Source organism: Babylonia areolata, chromosome 18 (assembly GCF_041734735.1).
Source record: "Babylonia areolata isolate BAREFJ2019XMU chromosome 18, ASM4173473v1, whole genome shotgun sequence".
NCBI lineage: Eukaryota > Metazoa > Mollusca > Gastropoda > Neogastropoda > Buccinidae > Babylonia > Babylonia areolata.
Genome location: NC_134893.1, coordinates 25539367 through 25562566, shown reverse-complemented (window position 1 = coordinate 25562566; position 23200 = coordinate 25539367). Strand labels below are relative to the sequence as shown.

Below are 23200 nucleotides of genomic sequence, written 5' to 3'. Positions count from 1 at the left end.
TAATTTGTGAATCAGCAGACTATGGTTCACCCGGTCGAATGCTTTGGCGAAGTCCATAATGATAACATCGGTTGCAGTGCCGTCTTCCATTGCTGCGTTCAAAGACCACGAATCATTTCCCGATTTGTTATTTTTATGTCCAACAATGGGGGAAAAGAAACGCAAAATTATGACGTGTACCTGATTGTCTCTCTTGACTGGGCGAGAACAATTTTATTGGATGGAAGACTATTACTGATTGGATAAAATAACCTTGACGGGTTTTACCATTCGTATCACAAACCAGATGTAGGGTTTGCTTCCGTCCTCAATTATTCTATGAACATATATTAGCTAAGTGTTAAGATGGAAAGGAGAAGCCAAATAAACGTTTATGCAAACAAAAGTGAATGTGAAAATAAAAGTGAACAACAGTTGTCTTCCTTGTTACAAATACAGCAACCAATGAAAAGGTATCTTTTATCAGAGTGTTGAAAGCAGACATCTTCCCTTCCAAAATGGACGGCAATAAGGATGAAAGTGAACGTTGTATTGCAATTGCACAACGTTGTATTGCCGCTGGAGAAATCGAAAAGGCCGTAAAATTTCTGAAAAAAGCTGACCGTCTTTATCCTTCTGAAAAGGCCAAAGGTAGGCGTAACATTTTTTGTTGGAAATATTTTGATTTTGTGGCTGACTCAGTAACCGTGTAGGCATTTGGAAGGCAGATATTTTTGTAATATCTGGTGCATTCAGTTTTGTTTTTGCTTTTAGGCAGTACAACAAGGGTGAATTAGGAATTATCATCAAGTAGTGTAGTAGTTGTAGTGGGACTTGGCTCGGAACTAGCATACCTGTATTGAATAAATCAGCTTATTAAATTCACGTTGGTCGACTTTTACTTGTGTTCGTAATCTCTCTGTCGACCGGATCTAGATCGTTCTAAAATGATAAGCGTACTCAGTTTCTGATGCAGTTACTTCAGTTTTTAGATCGAGCATAAAAACAATAGCTGCAGGAGCATGGCTTCTTCGCCCTTTAACTTCCTTTTACTAGTAAAGTTTACTTTGGTTCCACCTCAGTTTTGTGGCTTGCATTGCATATCGTTAAATACACTGTTGGACCCATATAAATTGATATATACTGACACAGGGTAGGATTTCAAGGCCTGAGTAGCGCATTTGGTTAATGGGAAGGTCAGGCATTTCCTTTTTTAACAGCACATTTTGACTTCCCTTTGAAACTGAAACTGGACCCAGAGAGGAAGGATAAAAAGGTGGATTGCACACACACACACACACACACACACACACACACACAAAATGACAAATACACACACATACACACACACACAGAGTGACACACGTACATAGTCCCTCTCTCTCTTCATGTGTATGTGATTGTGGTGGTGAGTAACTCTTGTTTGTTATGTGTATGTAAATTTATGGTAAATTAAAGGCTGTTATATCACAGAAATGCACGTTTCAAACATGTGTGTGTTTCAGGGTAATTTTTAAAAAAAATGGAACACAGGAGTGGTTTTTAGATCTCTCTTTATGCTGAATGACTCACCAAAATATTCATTCAGGTCAGTAACAGTATTTTTCATTTTAGGTGTTGTTTGCATGTTTTAAAAGCATTTTCATTTTACAGGACTTCTGACGAAGCTGACAGCAAGCAGTGAGGAAACACAGTCACCAAAATGTGAGGAGACCGACAGCACATCTGAGGATGTGCGAAAACGTAAGGGCAGCATTCCCAGGGACACCACCTCTGAAAAGAAGGAAAATTCAGCAGGCGATTACACTCCGGAACAATTGACAGCTGTGAGAAGGTAGTGAAACTGATTAGTAGTACTCTTATTCTTTCGACCTTGTGGTATTTCTGTTAGAGTTACTGAGGCAGTTACTTTGTGCTTCTGATCCTGAGATTATTGGTGGGTAACTGTCAGCTTGAAAGTTTGAAATTGTACCTTTTATACATCATAAACTAAATGACCCTGATTTATGTTAATGGCATTGTGACATGTATACAGTTATAAAAAAACAAAAATGAGATTCCCACCTGTTTTTTTTTTTTTTTATTCGTCTCTCTCCATTAGACCATAAGTAGTAGTGTGGGTACTAATCCTTCAGAAGAGATTGTAAATTGGGGTCCCGTGTACAGTATGTACTTGGCACATTGTCCCTTGCAAAATTCTGCAGGAAAAAAAATCTGCAGAAAACAGCCCAAAGTTCACACACAGAAATCTGCTGTAACTGTAAAGTATTTATTTGGTGTCATATACTGTACCATGTCAAACTGATGCAAACTAGGCCTATTGGTCCAGACTGAGTACTTGAAAATCAAAATGGATGGTATATCCTTCCACTTCCAGTGAGCGAATCTGCAAGCAATGAGACATTGAATTCAACACACAGCATGCTGAAATACATGACTCAGACAAGGTAATTAGGCAGTTGACAGGATATGAAACAGTATCACTATCATCATTATTGTTATGAGAATGCCAGTCATTGTACAGCGACTATTTTGAGTGATGTGATGTATTATCACATGAGAAATTACTTTGAGATATATGATTTATTCTTCTTTTTCTCCTTTTAGGGTGCAGTGTATAAGAACTATCCACCAGATTATTCCAGCTCTGTCAGTTGTGAGATCAAAGCCTGTTTCTAAAATTGCAGATAGTTTTCCTGTCCATTCTGCATTGTTCTCAGTCCATTCTTTCTTTGGCTGTTTGTTTTAGTTATAGTTATACTGTTTGTTTTTTTTATATGTACTTTTTATACACCTGACTGTTTAGTGGTTATGTCCCATGGTTTTGGAAAATTAAAGTACAATTTGTACAAAGAAATGCCTTTAACTGGTGACCTTGAAAACTTTTTTCGAACTAAAATTTTAAATTCTATTTTCAGAACATGACATACACAGAGAAAATATATTATTTTTGTATGTATGATGCAAATATATGCATGCAATACAATATGACATCCGTGCTCATGTTAGAAAACGTTTGTTGACATGTACCGGGACTCGCGCATATAATCAAATACATGTTGTCATCTACTTACATGATTAACTTTGCATTTGATTTTATATTTGTTGTCTGTTTTGCACGGTTTGTCATATACACAGGATTAAGAAGTGCAAGGACTATTATGAGGTGCTGGATGTGAAAAAGGACTGCAAAGAGAGTGACTTGAAAAAGGCTTACAGAAAACTGGCCCTCCAGATGCATCCTGACAAAAACAAAGCACCAGGTGCCACAGAGGCTTTTAAAGGTTTGTGTACATAGTTTGTGTCTGTATGCAGCTTTTTGTACTTTGTTTGGAAAAAAAAAATCAGATAGCACAACAACATACTTTGAAGTCATATGGTTCGGGAGGGGAATCACTTCAGATGGGGGAAGGGAATCACTTCAATGAGCAGTGGTTGAAAGATAAAAATCAAATCTTGGCTATGCTTTAAAAAGGTTTCATGTTGAAGTTTGATAAATTGAAGTATAACCTCTGGAAATTGCCAGAACTCAGGGGTTAGTGTGAAGATTTTCTAGAATTGTACACATTGTATATGGGTGCACACACACACAGACACATGCACACACATACACTGATACTCATACACACACACACTGATCATCAGTCATAGATTTTTGGCAGTATGATGTTCAGGAAAGTACCATTTATATACAGTTTTGCACATAGTTTGGCAATTTTTAAATATTGGCAACAAAATTGTTTTTCGGTAATATTTCAGCCTCTGTAAATGGTGTGAAAATAAATACTTTCTGTAAGTGAAATCATATTGAGAAAACAACAGCAACAACAACAAAACAAAAAAACGCATTGATACCTTTGTAGGTTTTCCCTATGATCATGGAGATGAAGCAATGATGTGAAGGTATCCTCACAAACTATGAAGTATACCAAACATGTAGGGATATGTATAGGGCCAGTTTAGCTATTTAAATTTACCCTCAGTGTATGGGTAGAACCTGGTGATTTAATTTTGATAATTTTGCATTGTTGTTTCAGCCATTGGTAATGCTTATGCTGTCCTGAGTGATCCAGAAAAGAGGCGAAAGTATGATGTCTATGGACCAGAGTTACAGCAGCAGAGTTCACACTACCACTCAGATTATACACATGGAGGATTTGAAGGTATGCGTAACCAACCCCATTTTTCCCTCTCCTGTTTAATATTTCTGCAAGATTTTACGCATTTTAATTGGGCTTTTGGAAACTAGTGAAAATGTGAGTTTTCTGGTTTTTTACAGTTGGCAGTTGATTAGGCTTCACTATTTGATTTTTTTTCCATTTGAACAGTCACTGTCAGTTGTTAAGTATAACATTGAGCTGGAAACACTTGAGCAGCAGTACAAAAGTCATTTGAGTTTTCTGGGGGTTTTTTGTTGTGGTTTTTTTTTTTTACAGTTGGCAGCTGATTAGGCTTCACTTTTTGATTTTTGTTCATTTGATTTTGAAAAGTCATTGTCAGTTCTTTAATATAACAATGAGCCTGAAACAATTGAGCAGCAGTACAAACTCTCTTCTGGAAGTTAGGTTTATGATTTTGTATGTGTATGTGCATATATGTGGCTACCAAAGTACATCACAGAAATACAGATTTAAGATAGTGTGCTGTTCATGTATAACGGAAAAATTTATATTTAACTTTATGAGTAACTTAAATGTAATGATGAATAAGATTAGTTACTTTTGATTTGTTTGTTTCTGGATTAAATGTCCAGACTCTCATGACCAGATTGTGAGTTTTAAAAAGTGTATTTTTTCCTTGTCACTGTGATTAATGATTGTTGACATTTGTTGCATGATTATATTGTGTGCAGGTGATATTACACCAGAAGAGCTGTTTAACATGTTCTTCGGTGGAGGTTTTCCTTCAGGTATGTAATCTTGTGACTGAGATTCTTATAATTTCTTTCCTCCAAATCATTAGTTCAACTCATTCCACCAGGTACAAGCTTACTTGTACCATAATTACTTCCCCTGTGGACCAGGTACCAGTGTTCACGTACTGACACATTTTGTTTATTCTTGCTGGGTACTGTTGGCATTCTAAGGTGAACTGTTTATGGATTCTGGAAATGGTAAAATGAAGCTTTGTTCAGATGATGAAATGAACAATTCTCCATCCATTTTCATAGTTTTTTCTCAAAATGTCATCATTGACAAAGAATGGGGGAAGACTGGCCGAGCTGTTTATGATTCATGACAGCAATGACAAAGGAAAGGTTTCTCAGACCTGCCTAGTACTACGATTCGTCCATAGCTTCTACGATTCAAGCCCCCTGACTATGGCACTACGGCCGAGTAAAGAAAATCTACAATTTTGCTGACCGCGAAACCAGAAACACACACACACACACACACACACACACACACACACACACACACACACACACACACACACACACACGCAGAGCAAATCCTAAGAAGCGCCGCACACATTCATCTCTGAAGGATTCGTCACTGAAGAGGCACTTTCATAGCATTTGACGTCAACACTTCCCCCACCTCTCCACCTCTCCCCCACAACCACCCTGTTTTGCTGAGATTACGTCAGCCATTTGTCAGTTCAGCTCACTTCACTGGAGATACATCGATCCACTTTACCCGCTTTACCAAACGTGTGTGCAGCCTGTCAGCTGGATGTCAGTACATTTCACGATCGCCATTGTTTTTTATCACACGCACACGCACGCACACTCCGCGTACGCAGATCGACACACAGACAAACGCACACTGGGAGATGTGCAAACACCTTTTACCATGCTTACATACACAACACAGACGCGTGCACAAACACAGACGCGCTCGCACACACACGTGCACGCGGGGATACACACAGACACACCACGCATACACAGATCGACACACAGGCAAACGCACACTGGGAGATGTGCAAACACAGTTTTACCATGCTTACATACACAGACGCGCGCGCACATACACATACATGCACGAGTACACACACACACACACACACACACACCACGCATACACAGATCGGCACACAGACAAACGCACACTGGGAGATGAACAAACACATTTTACCACGCTTACATACACTACACAGATGCGCGCACACATATATATACACGTGCGCGTGCATGCACATAAATAAACGTGCCTATGCACACACATGTGCGCATACACACACACACACACCATGCATACACAGATCGACACACAAACGCACACTGGGAGATGTGCAAACACAATATACCATGCTTACATACACTACACAGACGCGCGCACACATGTACACGCGCGCGTGCACGCATACACACAGACACACATAAACGTGCCTACGCATGCGCATGTGCATACACACACACACACACACACAGAGGCCTACATTTAAAACAATACCCCCACGCACATATACACGCACACACATACACACAACTGTGTGCTGGATCTGGATCTCCATCTGTCAAGTCACACATTTAGCAACAATTACTTTGTAGCACGACAGTGCAACATAATAAAAACTTTGTTGCAAACAGTTAAGCCAGACTTAATCAGCCAATGATAAGGCAGTGCACGGACATGGCTGCAGTGATATTAAGATCTGGGTCTAGATATTCATTTCCCCATTGCATGCATGAAATGTGGTTTTCTTCAAATGCACTTGCTTGCGACCTCTGCCTCTAGTTTGGATGGTCCGCCTCTGCCTCTAGTTTGGATGGCCCGTACATTTCACTCACTCTCTTCCTGGAGCTGAATGGGAAACACATAAACATGTTCGTACAGACACAAACACACACGCACTCTCTTGCACACTCTCTCTCATACATGTACACACACACGCGCATGTGTGCGCACATACACACACATGCGCACACACACACTTACACACACACTCACACAGAGTTGTATTGAAAAGAATACACATGCGCTTACATATGCACTTAAACACACATTATGTCTCATACGCGCACGCACGCACACACACACACACACACACACACACACACACAGCTAAATTGAAAACACACATACACTCTCTCTCTCTCTCAAACACACACACACACAGAGACAAGAGAGAGAGACGAGAGAGAGGGAGCTGCACCGAAAACAAAACACATAGCATATTAACTGTCTCTGCTTCTGTTTCTCTCAGGCATACACACACACTTTCTCCACATCCTCGCCCCTCTTTCACCACACACACACAGGGTTGAATTGAACACACACACACACATAGCTGAATTGAAAAAACACAAACGCATACACACATACACATCCTCTCAAACACACACACACACACACACGCACACACACACACACAGAGCTGAATTGAAAACACACACATGCATACACACACACACTTTCTCAAACACACACACTCTTTTTCTCTTTCTTAAACACACACACACATGTGCACACACACACACACACACACAGTCACATTGAAAACAAAACAAAGCATATAAACTCTTTCTCTCTCTCTCTCTGAGACATACGCACACACTTTCTCCCCATCCTCGTCCCTCTTTCAACACACACACACACACACACACACACACAGGGGCTGAATTGAAAACACATGCACACACATACACTCTCATTCTCTCAAACACACACATGCACGCACGCACGCGCGCGCGCACACACACACACACACGCACGCACACAGCTGCATTGAAATCAAAATACAAAGCATATACTCTCTCTGTCTCTCTCTCAGGCATACACACACACTTTCTTCCTATCCTCACCCCTCTTTCACCACACCACACAGGGTTGAATTGAACACACACACGTGTGTGTGTGTGCGCTCAGAGATGCTCTGTCTGTCTGTCTGTCTCTCTCTCTCTCTCTCTCTCTCTCTCTCTCTGTGTTTATGGATATAACACATAACCAGCTTTGCTCTTCTAATGCAGTCTCCAAGATCCCCTTGCCTGTTTCAGTAAAGTTCACAATTTTGGAATCTCTGCAAACAGATAAAAACTAAGAGAAAGAGGAAAGGAAAGCTGTGTCATGAATAAAATAAAATTTAATGATGGTTACTGTCAGTCAGTCATTTTGTGTTGGTGATTTTGTCACATGCTCCTTTTTGTCTTTGGAGATTGGTATCTCTGCATGTGGTTACTGAAAGCTTCACTTGTGTTTGATAATTAGCCCTAAACCATGTCTTGGTTAGTGCAAGGAAGATGACATGAAGAGTGTATTGAAGTGGAAATGCTGCCATGTCCATACTACTGAAAACTACCATAAAACTACTGAAAACTGGGGTTCTACTACTGAGAGGTATTTGGGGGCCTGGGCAGGTCTGCATTCTCTTATTCAGATAGTAAATTACAGCTGTTTAGTGAACCACCCTATGTTTTTTTTTTAATTTGCAGTGTTCTCTTGCTGTGCTGGTCCAGGAGAGATGTAGCAAGCATATAGTTGTGGGGTACAACAAGTTAAAACTTTTTAACTAGTGAATGGAATTTCTGTATGAGAAACCAGCTACAGATGCCACTTGACAACATACAGACCTGTAGAATTCTATGTTCAGCCATAACATCCATATAGCAGACTGCATTTGAGATATGTACTGCTTTTCAATTACTATTATTAGGAAACATTGACAAAAGTGGAAAACCCACATGAAGTAAAGGAAAGACTATGGCAGAAGAAGATATTTGGGAAAAAAGAACTATGGCTGTGTGTGTATGACTATACATCAGTCTGCATGCTTTGAAACCTCATTGATATTGTAACTGTAGTTTTGAATTGTCAAAAGTAAAATAATTGGAATTGGAATTGCCCTAATTGCACTATTGATATGTAATTCATTTGCAGGAAATGTGAGACGAAGCCACCATCATCATCGGTCCCACTTCTACACATACTCTTCAGGAGGAGATCATCAGTCAGAGGTATAATATTGTGTACTATTTTTACATTTTAATGGCTGCAGAATTATCACAGATACTATATGCTCTGTCTTCAGCAAAGTTAATGGTATTTTGGATAACATCAAGTTTCAAGATAATACAAGAAACTGATTACAAAAGCAGCCTTAACGTTGGGGTCACAAATTGTGAAACTGAAAGCAGTCATGATTGTTTTACACACCGTTCATATTGCAGATAAACATTTTTAAATCTCTGGTTTGATTTCCTTTGTACTGCCTTTACTATATATGAAGACGAACAACAACAAAAATTTGAAATGGATGATGTACAGAATATATATATATATATATATATATATATATATAATTTCAGCTGGATTTCTCCAAGCTAGATACCTGTGAGGCAATAGTTCCAAGCAGATTTTCAGTCTTTGGATAATGAATGGATTAGAGAACAAAGATGAGTGAAGCACTCTAAATTGTTCTTTGAAATAAAAATGGTCATGTCTTGATTATGTTGAGGTTACCAATGCATGCGGAAGAGGGATCTGTTTCAAGATCGGTAAAACAGGTTGTTTTGATTCCAAATGTTACAGAGCAACACCACATTGCTTCTGCAGCTGGCCCCTGTACTGCTTTTGATCCTCCTGTCTCTCATGTCCAGTTTCTTCATCAGTGATCCAGTCTTCAGTTTGCAGCGCACTGAGTGAGTCAATGACATGGAGCTTTCTTAGAAACACCTGGCATGCAACAAGATTTCACATTGCCTGAAGAAGTAGCACTATGAACATGCATTAAAGAACTGTTAGGGGTCAAAATTTTTAATGAAGAACTTTGATACAGGAGTATAGGTGTGAAGATTAATTGCTACCGAGATGAAAGAATTAGTGGTACAGTTATTTTGGTTGTTCACTGTGTCCCATCGGAATGTTAATCAGTAAGGCTGTCCCTTTCCCTACAAGGATGATACATGCATAGAAAGGGTTAAAGTTGCAGTGCCTTATATGCAAGTCTGCATCGTTGCACATAATTTGTATTTTAACTACACATGCTTAACCGTGACCCACTAGTGCAGACTCAGGCTGGGGTCTGATTCCTGTCCTGTGCAAATTACTACCCACCTATGCGGAGAAAACGAAAGTAGCTATGGCCGATAACCCTCCCGAAGTAGGTTACCTCCCCTTTGCATCCCTGACTAGGGCCCTCTTTTTCCGACAGCCATCTTGACTCCTGTTCCTGTGCTCTGCATAAGGCTAAGTTTTTTTCATATTTTCTGTCTATCGATTCTTTGGTGCTCTCGTTTTGTGTCTGATGATGATTCACAACAGTTCACAAAACTACTTGGCCTGATTGGGCGATCGAGCTCATATTAAGGCATGGTCATAATCGACTGGCGGACACAGTGAATACTTTGCGTGTTGGCACTTATTTTCAAAAATTAAAATACAAAACTCATTCATTACTCATTAATCAGCCTTGTGCACTATTAAATTATAAAAATCTCTCTATACAATTATGGGGCTCTCACTTCCCCCCATTGTTCCTTTAGTGTGTGTGTGTGTAAAGAGTCATGGGCATCCCATGGATTGTATGTTTTATGTCAGGAATTCATTGATAATATGTATTTTGCATGTTTTTTTGCCCTGATATGACCATGATGAGCTGAGCTATAAGCAGCAGTAGATAAGTAAATCATAGTTCTTCTTGTCTTTCTTCTTATAATCTTTCTATCAGTTTGTGTCACTTTAAGCTCTTTATATTTTAACTTCTTTCCTGTAATTTAAAAAAAAACTTGAATGACTTCAGACTTAGCTGTAAATTGCCTTAAATAGGGGCATGTACAGAATCTACTTTGTCATCAACTACATGCAGATCTTTATTTCTTTACCAGAAGCTGAGATTTTAATGCAGTGACTTTTTTTTGGTTTTTCTTAGGATCCATTACTTCTTAATAAAGAAACACAGTTGAGCAAGATTTCAAAATTGACCCATTAGAACAGCATAGTCTATTTTGGTAAACTGATGTATAATTTTAAAAATTATTTATTGCTAATTTAAACTTGTATGACATTATCTTCATTGCACTAACACAAACTGTATATGCTTTGTTTTCAGGAAGTATTCAGTGAAAAAGGAGACATACAATCTGAAAGCTCCTTACTATGTAAAACAAGACTTTAGAACGGAATACAGAGGGGAACTCAGGAGAATAGAACGAATGGTCGAGGAGGAATATATTTCACAGCTCAGGAGTAATTGTTGGCGAGAACGAACATACAGTAAGTACAAGTTTATTTGATTACTTACTTACTTACTTTACTTTTTCCTTCCACTTGTACCAGTGGTCGTCGCGGGGAGATACAGTTGTCTGTCTGCAGCAAGGCGAGTGGCCTGGAGGAGGGACATCTCGTGGGCTCTGAGGGTGTCTGCCACTGAGTCGCTCCAGCACTGTCTTGGTCTTCCTCTGGCTCTCCAGCCAGAGTATTTGGTGTTGTATGCCCGAAGAGCTGGTTGGTTCTGAGGCATACGTGTGAGGTGTCCAAACCACTTGATCCTCTGTTGTTCTATGTGTTGTAGTACTGGTTTTGTTCCTACCATGTCTCGTATCACCTCATTCCTGATCTTGTCTCTTCTGGTCTTATTCACTGCTTTTCTCAAGCATTTCATTTCACAGGTGACCAGTTTTCTCTCGAGGGCTTTTGTTAAGGACTATGTCTGGCACTGGTATGTGAGTGTTGGTAGGTAAATGGCGTTGATGAGTTTCGCCTTGGTGCTCTTGGGGATGCTGGGATGTTTCAAGAGAGGGGCGAGTTGGTAGCTACTGTGTTGGCTGTCTGGCATCTGGTCTCTATTTCTCTGTCTAATTTGCCGCTTTCAGTGAAGATGCTGCCCAGGTACTTGAATTCGCTTGCTTGCTTCAACTGGGTTCCATTGATGCTGATGTCCAATTTTTCTGGTCTCCTGCTGACGGTCATGACCTCGGTCTTACTGACACTGATCTTCATGTTGTAGTTCTCGCAGCTTGTGTTGAGCTGGTCTGTGTGCTCTTGTAGCTGTGTCTTGTCATTGTTCATCATTGCCTGGTCTTCGGCAAACATAAGTTCATTGAGTGCCTTAAACTGTAAAATATGAATAAATGTTCTTATGGAGGACAAGAAAGTGATGCAGTTTTTTTTGCCAAACATAGTGAATATTGAACAGTAAAATATGAATAAATGAAACAGTAGAATATGAATAAATGTTTTTATGGGAGACAAGAAAGTGGTGCAGTTTTTTTTTTGCCAAACATATATTGTATTTGAATGTGTTCGTGCAGTGGTACCCACACATGCTTGAAATATTTGCATGTAACAGATATTCATGCATGCATGCATGTGTGTGCACTCCTTCATATACAAGTGCATTCATATGCATCAGTGCTCACACATATGCCTGCACACACACACTCAAAATTGTCTTGTTTTGTAGCAATCCTTGTGCCAGCAGTCAGAATCTGATAATGGAAATCTTGTTCATTTTGATGTCAGGCTTGTAAACATTAATCTTAACTTTTCTTTTCTCTGTATCTTTGTTTTTCCACAAGCAAGCTGGTCTACTGTTTGCCTTATCAACGGCATTACTGATGTCCTGTTAACCTCTTACCTACCAAACATTTTAACACTTTAACAATTTTGTCATTCCTGTGTGCCGAGGAAAAACTTGGGGATTCAACCTAAGTGCAAAAAAAAAAAAAAAAAGAAAAGAAAAAAAAAGTACACTACTTCCTCAAATACAAAGATATTTCCTTTCAGTTTTGCATGATGATTACTCATACTCATGTACTTTAAAGAGATGATAAAGTTATTATAATTCTGTTCTATAAAAAGAAAATTTCCATGAAATCAAGTGGTTAAAAATTCTCTGCATAGCAATTAATTAAAGGATTCCCAGTCAAATTTGTTTTCACTGGATGCCTGTGGCCCAGTGTTACACCTGAACTTGATGAAAAATAATTTTGCCACCCAGCTATGTCTTGGCACCAGCCAACAGGTTCTGCTTTTACCCTCTCCTGGCAGCAAGCCTGACTGACTACCCCTCTCCTCATCCCTCTTTCCTTTCCAGTTGACAGTGATTGTGCTAGCAGCTGGTTCACATTCACTTTCATTTTACTCCTGGTTTGCTGCAGACGCAGACTGAACAGTCTCAGGCACAAAACTTACATCACTGTTAGTTTCACTCTGGATTGTGACTGTTATCATCATTATCCAAATATGCGCATGAATCATCAGCCTCACCAATACATAGGTGTTCTTCCCCCCAGTCTGTATCTATCAGTATTTCCCAAGCCACTTCAAAGGCTGTGAACTTTAAAGAAAACATGAGCCAAAATCAGTCTTTGCTAGACAACTCCATTTTGACCAACCATGTCTGTGAATGATTGGAATTTCCTGTCTGTGAGTCATACAATACAGACTGTACAAGTCCAAGGGATGTAAACAATCTCTGGGCATTCTAGAAGACGGGGAGAAACAAAGTAGGTTGTTTCCCTTTTACTATCAGCCATATATTGTTGATGAAACAACCAAAGTCTCAAGTCCCTAGGCAGTGTTGACCGTACCCAATCTCTTCCAGGCTTATTCTGTCACAGTGCCACAAAACAGAGAGAAGAAATCAAAACAGATATCATCATCAGAGCAGTATGTAAAGGGTCACAGAAGTCATTGACAGTGATATTGATAATTATGTTATTGTGAATACCCATCTTAGTTGGAGATTGAATGGATGGTCTGTACTCATGTCCTTCTGTTATATTTTATACCAGTCAGGCATCTGAGATACAGCCATTTGCAGTGTGGGTCAAAATGTTTTAACATACTTAATGCTGGACATGCAAAAATGCCCCACAGAATTTTCTGAGATACAGACATTGGCAGTGATTGTCATAAAGTTTTAACATACTTTGTGCTGGATAGGGCCAAAACGCTCCACAAAATATTTATGCCCTTGAGAGGTTTGAACCCACAACCTACAGTTGTCAGACTGATGCTAACTACTTCCTGAAGACAGCTTGTACAAGATGTCTATTTTACAGCATTTAGGATAGCATTGCTAAATACACTGAGTTATCCAATGACTTGTTTTTTTTGGTTTTTTTTATTTAAGAGAATCAAGATTTCAAACTTTCTGACATGTAAAGATGCTGTTTCATTTGAGATCAGCAGAATATGATATATTGGTATATTTTATGAATTGTGTTCTTTTGTTTTCAGTTGTGTTGTGCAGAAGAAAAAACATTAATGCTCCCCCTTTTGTCTTTCAGAAGAGAATATGCTGTGGCGAGCCAGGAATTACGGAGATGCCAAGTTATACCAGCAAGCAGTAGAAACAAAAACGCCTTCCTGTGATAGGATTCAGCAGATATATTCCTGATCCTGATCTCTTTCATCTGTGACGGTTTATGTTGTCAGTTTTTGTTTTGTTTTTTTGATATTTTTTTTTTATTGTCCCATTTAATCTGAGACCTTTTGTTTTGTCTTGGCACAGTTGTCTGTGAAATGATGTGTAAGATGTTGACCTTGTGACTCATAAAACAAGAATTCGCTTCATCTTGATTACACAGTCTCCCTTTCCTATACTTTCCATAGCCTGTTCCACTTTTCCTCCACTAAACATGCAGGTGCTTTTTCCTGTTTTTTTTGTTTTGGTTTTTTAATTTTTAATTTTTAAAACAATGAAAGACCATTTTTTAGTAAGAGTAAGAATAAAACAAGGCAAAACTCAGATGTGGTATTGCTAGTTAGTGAATTATTTCCGGTTGAGTTGTGCACACCAGCAAAACTTTTTTTTTTTTTTTTTTTTTTTGGCCCCACATGTTTTTATGGTTTTACATGTGTACATATGTAGTTATGTGTGAAAGAAAACACTTCATTTTAGAAATTTCATCTCAAACACTGTGTTAGAGCGCACAACATTTAAGCAATACCTTTTTTGTTTTTGAAAATGAATGAAATATATTTTCATGGACGTAATGACAGTCATTTTCTTTACAACATGCACTTCATTCATGGCAGATTTAGCTATATTTGAGTTACATTCCTTACATTTACAGTGAAAAGCCAAGAGAGCTTGAGCCATTTTAAAGCACGTCAGATGTAAAATTTTGAATAATTTTGGCAGTTGATAGAAATGAATGTTAGTTTTAAGGCCATGTAGATGGGTCTGCAGTCAGCCATTCAACTTGACTTCCGTAGTTCAGCTTATGATATCAAATGATCAAAAAAAGCATGGTAACTCAGTGAAGGAATAATGTGTGAAAACATGATAACATTTCTGGGCCACGACTCTTAGTGGGACCGAATAGATAGGTTCACTTGTGGCTTTTTTCTTTTTGTCATCCAGTTAGTAGTCATGAGATTTGTCCATGTTATTGATATGGATGATATTGTCCTTTTGAGTATGAATTTTGATTAGCATGCAATTTCATATTAAAAGCAGTGTAGACGTAATAATGTCCGTGTGAGAGTGAGTGAGGGAGAATATGCATGTGGATGCAAAGCATAGCAAGCCATGTTCTTTGCTGTGGGCTGCACTTTTATGATATTGTGTATGTAAATGGTCCTGCAGATTTTGTAAACGTAACTATTCAGCCACTTTGAGACTTGATGTTAGAACAATGATACTTGGTCAAGAAAATGTTAGAACAATTTATGGTTTTTGCATACTGGAACCTTGAAGACGTTGCTGCGTATTTCACCTGATGGCAATATTATGCTAATCACACAGCCTTATTCTGAATCATTCTTACACAATTTAAGGATTAAAAAAATGTTAGATGGTAGTAAAGTTACCATGGATTCATCTAATACAGCTACATCTCTTAATTAACAGCTTATTCACTGACACGAAGTCAAACAAACATGACCAAAGTTATGCACCTCAGACCTGAAGCATTCAGGACTGGAGAATGTCAAATTACGCACTAAATGTTAGACCAGTCTGTTTGCATTGTGACATTTGGAAGAAACTAAGGTGAATACTACCTCTGCATTTGCTTTCAACAGAAAGAGTACTTCTGATGAATGTGGTGAAATTTGCTCATTTTCAGTGCATCTTAAGATCCATCCATTTTCTTTTCCTTTTAGTTGTACTCAAAATGTGGTGATAGTTGTAACAAATAGTACTTGTTGCAGTTCTTAACTGTATTTCCTGAGAAAATTGGGTTACATCTCAGACATTTGAAGATGCATGGAAGCCAGGTCATTGCTGAAATTACTTAGCAGACTCGGGCTTAGGTTTGGCAAAATTGGATTAAGATTTCTGAAAATGATCAGATTAAATTGTAATCAGGCACTCTTCCAGATTCTGATGCCAGTTTCAGTGATAGCTCTACTGAAGTGTTCTTCATAGGTCATCAGTGGTATATTAGAAGTATTCAGTCACAGCCAGCATTTGACTCATTTACAGTTTGAAGATTTAATCCTTGTAAGCAGTATTGAGTTCAATCATTTTCCAATTTCTTTGATTATATGCATGCTTCCTCTGCAGAAGTTTTATCAGTAACCCAGCTTATTACAAGGGGCTATATCAGGACCAGCAGTGCTTAAAGAAAAAAGTGGTGAAGAGATCAAACCAAAAAATCCATGTTCTCAATGTCTGTTCATTATAATCTATTTGACCACACAGGGTCATGTCAGGGCTTAAAAAAAAAAATTAAATAGATTCAATAGAACCTGATGGAGAAGAAGATAAAGTAAAATTACAGTCATATTCATGCTATAAACCTAGGATATGCCATTGTCATTTGTTCTGTCAATTTTTTGCCAGAGGATTTGAAAAAAACAAAAACTGAACATTAAAACAAGTATTTGTAATACATTAAATCATATACAACAACAAGCATACAAAACCAGAAATTGCCCAGAGGTGAGGTGCAGCAAAAGAAGACAGTATAGTAAGAATTTCCAGTTATCAAGTTCAGAAAAAGACCAAAATATTACAAGGCTTTTTAGAAAAAAATACTGGCAAATGGACCAGCAAGGTATAAATATGACAGGAAAAGACTACAGAAAAATAAGAAAAAGCCAGAAATAGAGAGCAATGGAAAAGAGGAAATTTCTTGCTCAAAATCTCCAGAAAGTAAGGATACTACTTATACTTAAAGACCCATTAGGGCTAATTTCTACATAAACATGAAAGAACTAAAACTAAAGGGCTTATTCAAAACCAAGTTCACTTCAATTGTCGCAAAAATTAAATCACATGAAAAATACTTGCATCCATTAAGATTTGAAATTTTTATTTTTGTGGACTGGAAAAAAAGGCACTTGTGGCATCAACAGTAAAGTGCTCATGCTTGTTACCATGTATAGCCAAGTTGCCAATAAGATTTTTGTTCTGAGAAGATTGTCATGAGGCAAATGATTGATGAATGAAATGTATCACTAAAGTTGACACTGACTTTGTTGCTTTAATATATGTGAACCTTAACTGTTGACGACCATTTTCTCACATTATTTCTGTAAACTGACCATGTATTGTAAATATAAGTCAGTCTGAATTCAAAAGTTATATATATCTTCATCATGAGTTTCTCTCAATGTGAAATTTGATTGAGACTTTCTGCCAGACTGATTTTTAGTTCATTAAGCAATAAAGCCATTTTATGATTGCTAGTTTATATTTACCAATGTTTAAAATTTCAGTTGAAAAACAGGAATACTGGTTTAAAAAAAAAAAATACTCACATGAAAAATTTAATTCCTCACACTTCATAGAGAAAAGAAAATATATCAATATTTGAGTATCACAAGTTTCCATGCAGAGATTGCACAGTAATAAAAGTTATGATCATAGTACATAAGACTGGTGTGTTCACCTTTGTACTTTGTTGTCTGTAGCTCACAATAAGATTTGTACTTTGTAGTCTGTAGCTCACACTATGTCACAGTGGAATCATGCCATTGTCATTGAGCAGGGTTGAGACATTTGTGTTATTTAGTATCCAGTGCATATGCGGGTTGCAATAAGCTCTGCATCCAAATGGCAATGATTGTGTAAGGGCAAAATGGAATAAGGAAAGACATTTGACTGGTATGAAGTCTTTGAATAAAGATCAGTGATTGTTGGTCCCCAGAACCAAGTTAAGGCAGCATTCGTAAATCCCTTAATTGGTAGTGATTTAAATAAGAACATCTTTATTATGTGCATTCAGCCTTGAAATATTTTGGGAGTTATCTAGACTAAAAACAACATAAAATGACAAGAGAAAAAAGGACTAATAGGATGCAAGCTTTTACTCTTGTTCCAAGACTCGAGCAGAATGAATCTTGCATAAATTCAGATCTTGTCAGGTGATGTGAATGGTAGTAAGTACATGGTAAGAAAATTGTTTCAAGCTACTATGTTATTTTGTGAGATCTCTACAACTTCTCTGATTTTTCTGATGAAGGTGTTGGTTTTCCTGGCCAGGATCAGTGTTTTCCCAGGTTTTGTGTCCATTGTCGTTGAAGCCCTTCCCCACACCTGTTCTTGAACTCTGGTACCCAGTATTTTTTGCAGTATTGCCAATGCAGTCACTGTCATCATATAATGATTGATGGCTATTTCTTTTAACCATGTTTCTGCCCATTTCAAACAAAACTTGGAAACCAAGTAGAAAAATGGTTGACCAGATAGGAACTGTTTGTTTTGATTGCTTTTTACCTGGTGACCATTACCTGTTTATAAGGTGTCTTTGTCATCTCTGGTTTGTTTCTTATGATCCATTCTGTGCCTTTATCTGAAACATTTTGATCAGCATCAGTCTTTTGCTGTTTCATTTTACTTAATTTGAATGTTTGATAATTTCAGCCAGAACATCCATTCTTTGCCTATAAAAAATAGTTGGTCTTTGATCATTTATGTTGGCTTTTTGAAAAATATTGATGGATATGAATTTTTCATAGATTGGCATAAAATAAAATGACATTAGTGCAGGTCTGCCAGAATATGATTGCTGTCATCTGCCGTTTCACGTGTGTTAGAAAGTTGTGGCCCTGGCCAGAGAAAATCTTCATTCATCTAAACTGACACTTTACAGGGAAAAAAATTAGATAAATATAATTGAAATTGACACTTTACAGGGAAAAAATCAGTGAAGTTATCAGATGAGTTTGAAAAACTAGAGGAACTTGTATTAGATACTAACTCTGCAAATGGGGGACTAAGACGTATGACTCATGTGGCGATTTTTTAAAAACATTTTAATTTGCTTGTGTTTAAACCACACACGCAAATGTGAGTGTACATCACATACAGAATCATTGAATTTATTAAACCTAACCACTCTTGATTAAACTTGACCATTCCTTGTCTTGCCTCTTGGTGCTGTCCTTCACAGATGTCACCACAAGGACTGGACAAACTGTTGTGGTTTGATCCCATGGCCACAAGTGGTTTGATCCCATGGCTTCTGGTTCTTAGACACTTAGTAATAAAAGCACCTTTAGAATGAGTGCACCATCTTGGTTACTTGCATAATTGGCAATGTCAAGTTAAAAAACACTGTTTAGCATAAAGCATATGTAGTTATGTGCCACAGTGCATGTATGACAAGAAATAGGTTTTGGAATGTAAAAAAAATTAACACAATAAGGGACACAGTTTGATAGCCGGTCAGATTTGTGTTTCTATAAATATCAGAAAAGGATTTTTAAATTTTTTTAAGAATCGGTAGCCAGAAGTATATGGAATTGACAAAAATACTAGACCAGGATTAAGACCAGGATTAGTCAATCCTTTTTCATTAGCGTCTCAGCCATGACCTTCCCAAAGGTAATCACATCTCTGAGAAAGTGAGATACCTGGTATGGTGGTTGCTTTTCTGACTGTTCAACTGGGAAGGCTCATGATCTTTTGTTAATGATTGTTAGAGGATATCTTGTTGCAGCTGTCTCATCTGAATAGTTTCATTGTGAAAGTGCCATAAGATGTGCACTTGGGGAGTGTGATGATGTATTCAGCACATCCTTATACCACCCGTTATTTTATTACATCTAGGGAAATTTTTCAGTGAAGTGTTGTGGGAGGTTCTTTCCTCATTTTCATACATTGATATCAAATCGCAGTCAATTTTCTGGCTAAGACAGCATTCATGTAACAATATGAATCATTTGGAACAGAGACATTTACGAAAAATGAACTTATGCCCACCTTGTTGCACATTTTTTTGCCTACTGTCTGCTCATTTATGGAACCAATGCTGGAACCATTTCCCAGTCTGGCATTGTTCTCAACACTTAAGCACCTGATAAATTTTTATCATACCTGGAATCTTTTTTTCATTGTCTTTATAGTTAAGGTATTTACACAAGTGAAGATTTTGAAGTAAAAAAAAAACTAAAAAGGAAAGTGTGTGGTGTGTCCATCGAGATCGATGATGACCATCCATGTCATCCAGCTGGGGGATGGGGGGAGGGTGGTGGTGGGGTGGGGGGGAGGATGCTCATGAATCTATCTATGAATGCGCAGATGGCTGAATAGTCCAATCTGCGCACGAAATGTTCGCTGTCAGTTGGGGCAGACAAAGACGGGCATACCATTGTCAGGGAGCTTGTTTGCCCGTGACTTTCTGGCCTGCCTCTTCTGAAAAAGGAAAGTAGAAAACAAATGAAGTATGATTCACTAGCAAAACTAGGATGGTTTAGATTCATTGTCTTTTTTTGTTGAAGTGATATCATATTGAAACTCATGTCTCTTCATCTACAATGAATGTCACTTCCTGCAAATAGCAGAATTATTTTATTCTGATATTAGAAATGAAAAGTGATGATGAATAAACAAAATCATCATGATTTGGGGTATTTATAATACAGGATGTACACATTAGTTCATTTCTGTAGTGTAGGTGGTTGTTATTTACTGGCACATGATACATTTTTATTATGTTCCATGAATTCATGTGCAATGTTTGCGATCGGGAAATATGGACTGGTCAGCTGTATGGCATATGTTGACATTTTCCTTTTCAGACTGCCTGAATCTTGGAAGATATTCTCCACATGCTGAAAGTTGAATGGGAGGTTCAAATAATAATGGTGAAGAGGGAAGTCCTATTCAATGTTTCATTCATATTTGCTTACTGTATTGTGTGTTCAGTGGCAGTTCATTTGTGTTTTTGTTTTATATATATATTTTTTTTTACATATACTTGTGAAAGTGTAGATGGATAACCAGGTATGCATGTGTAAAGCTGGGATAAATTTCATATTTTCCCACAAGTGCAAATTGTTTGAGATTTGTGGATGGTAACCTTTGCAAGTGGTAGTTTGACATTTCATCCATTCTAAGTTTTTCAAGCTTGACAAGTACTTGCTTGCTGCCTTCCTGGCTATTGATGTTTTTATTATGTGAAGATAAAGTTTGTGATGATTCTTCCTCCAGTGCAAACTGTACTGACAAAATCTTCAAGTGCGTTAGTCATAAGTTCCTCAGCCAAGAAAATATTGAACAGTATGAGACATGTACACATGTATACAAATATCTGTTCCAGCAAACTATGAGTTCTGTAAACAAGTCTTTGAAATAGTGCATATTTTTATCTGCTTCAGTGTAATTAAGCTCAGCTCCCAACAGCACAAACCGTACTGTTGTTACATTTTCTCCATCAGGGTTCAGGTTAAAATGAACAAAATGTTTTAAAGCTCGTATTACCTATGCATTGAGTGTCACAGTATGAATCATCATAGCTTGTACCTTTCATGTGTGTGTTCTTGCAATAGGTTTAACATATATGGCTGTGAATGGACCTTATTCAGTTGACGAGTGTGGGCACATGTAATAGTTATATGTGCAACAGAATGATTTGATGACTGGACAAATGGATTCTATGTGTCAAAATCTGTGATGTGTAATGCTAAGTGTTTCTGATGTTTTCTTAAATATTTGTTGTTGTGGAATTCATTTTTAATCCATGTCAGTGTAATTCAGCAGCAAAAATAAAAAAGATGAGTGGAAAAAGCAACTCTTGAAAGAAAGTATGTTTAATGATTCTAAACTGTTGTAATTTAAACAAATCTGAGAATTGAAATAAGTGAAGTTGGTTGAAATTCTTTAGTTTATACCAATTTAGTTCAGAGGGGAAAAAAGACCCTTCGATCTTAAGAGCTTGCTCAAAAAGCTTTCACCAATGATGAACTTTTCTCCTCAGGACTAGAATACTTGCACACTTCATTTAAGCCCAGCGTCATCTGGTGTGAACATTTTATATTTGTTGGCACACTTGAGTTTTATTTTACTGAAAATTGTTAGAATGAATATGTTATGAATATCCCAGATTAACACATTGTGACCTAGCTAGCGTTTCTACTTACCTCAGGACCAACATCTTTTGGGTGTCCGATTAGTTACAAAAGTCTTGGGGAGATGTTAAAAAAAATTTTTTTTAATTTTTTTTAATGCCAGTGAAATCAAATGGAACCAATTCATGTAACAATTGTCAGAAACTGCAGTCTGAGAATGATTTATATTGTGCATGTGTGTGGTATGTATACATATCTACATACAGAGTTTAAGAGTGGAATGTGAAGTCTGAGCAAGTTCTCTTCACCCAATCCCTATGGACTGTTTTACCCTTTTGTCCAGTCTACACTATTCCTTGAATAAAATATCAATAAACATTTTTTTCCACAAAACTAAGTTTTGAATACCTTTGACTTTTGAGTGGGTAGAGCATTGTTTAAAAAAAAAACATGATCCAGCTTTCTTCTCCACATCTTTAGTGCTTGCTGGGCATTATTTTGGCTTTTGATCTTATTTGCCAGGCGGTTTTTGGTTGTGAAGGGTAATAATTTACAAAACTTATAGCACACAAATTACAAGTATATACAAACACCTACTTTTCTGTAAGGAAAATGAACTATCAACTTCTGATAGTTTAAAGCTTAACACACTGGTTAGCAATAAGTGAACCATAAATGTGAGAAAAACAAAATTCACATACTTTCTGAATGTTATAGATTGTAAAAACAACTGAAGTGAACATATGAAAGAAAGAAAAAATTGTGAAAATGATTTCCATATTAAGTCAGCTTGAAAGAAAAAAAAAGGGCATGCTAGCAGAATCTAACCATGCATCTTCAGTTCAGAAGCAAGTAGACTTACAGTGTACGGTGCATCTGATGCCACTGCACCAAATTAAATATTTAAAGCTATGTTGTTTTTTTTATATTATCGTATTTAAGGTAATAACACCATTAAAATGTTGTTTTATATAAAATATATCTGAATTATTTAAGAAATTCTTTTAATTTGGTGGTAAAGAAGACACTGCCAGGAACACTGCAATATGTAGCTGTTTTTTTCTGATCAGCACAAACCAGTCTGCAAC

The 23200-nt window shown here is 37.5% G+C and overlaps 1 protein-coding gene across 1 annotated transcript; it reads left to right on the top strand.

Moving 5' to 3' along the window:
• The first annotated feature begins 458 nt into the window (after positions 1-458).
• Positions 459-22499, top strand: LOC143292597 (dnaJ homolog subfamily B member 14-like). Its single transcript, XM_076603046.1, has 9 exons — positions 459-630; positions 1633-1813; positions 3118-3263; positions 4017-4142; positions 4832-4888; positions 8802-8878; positions 9453-9562; positions 10972-11135; positions 14156-22499. Exons 1-9 carry the CDS (start codon positions 498-500, stop codon positions 14263-14265), a joined length of 1104 nt encoding a protein of 367 aa, XP_076459161.1. The 5' UTR covers positions 459-497; the 3' UTR covers positions 14266-22499.
• The last annotated feature ends 701 nt before the right edge of the window (positions 22500-23200 follow it).

Coding starts and splice junctions, on each gene's coding strand:
- LOC143292597 (XM_076603046.1), top strand. CDS start 498: ATGGACGGCAATAAGGATGAAAGTGAACGTTGTATTGCAATTGCACAA. Junction 631..1,632: donor TCCTTCTGAAAAGGCCAAAG/GTAGGCGTAACA, acceptor TTCATTTTACAG/GACTTCTGACGAAGCTGACA. Junction 3,264..4,016: donor TGCCACAGAGGCTTTTAAAG/GTTTGTGTACAT, acceptor TTGTTGTTTCAG/CCATTGGTAATGCTTATGCT.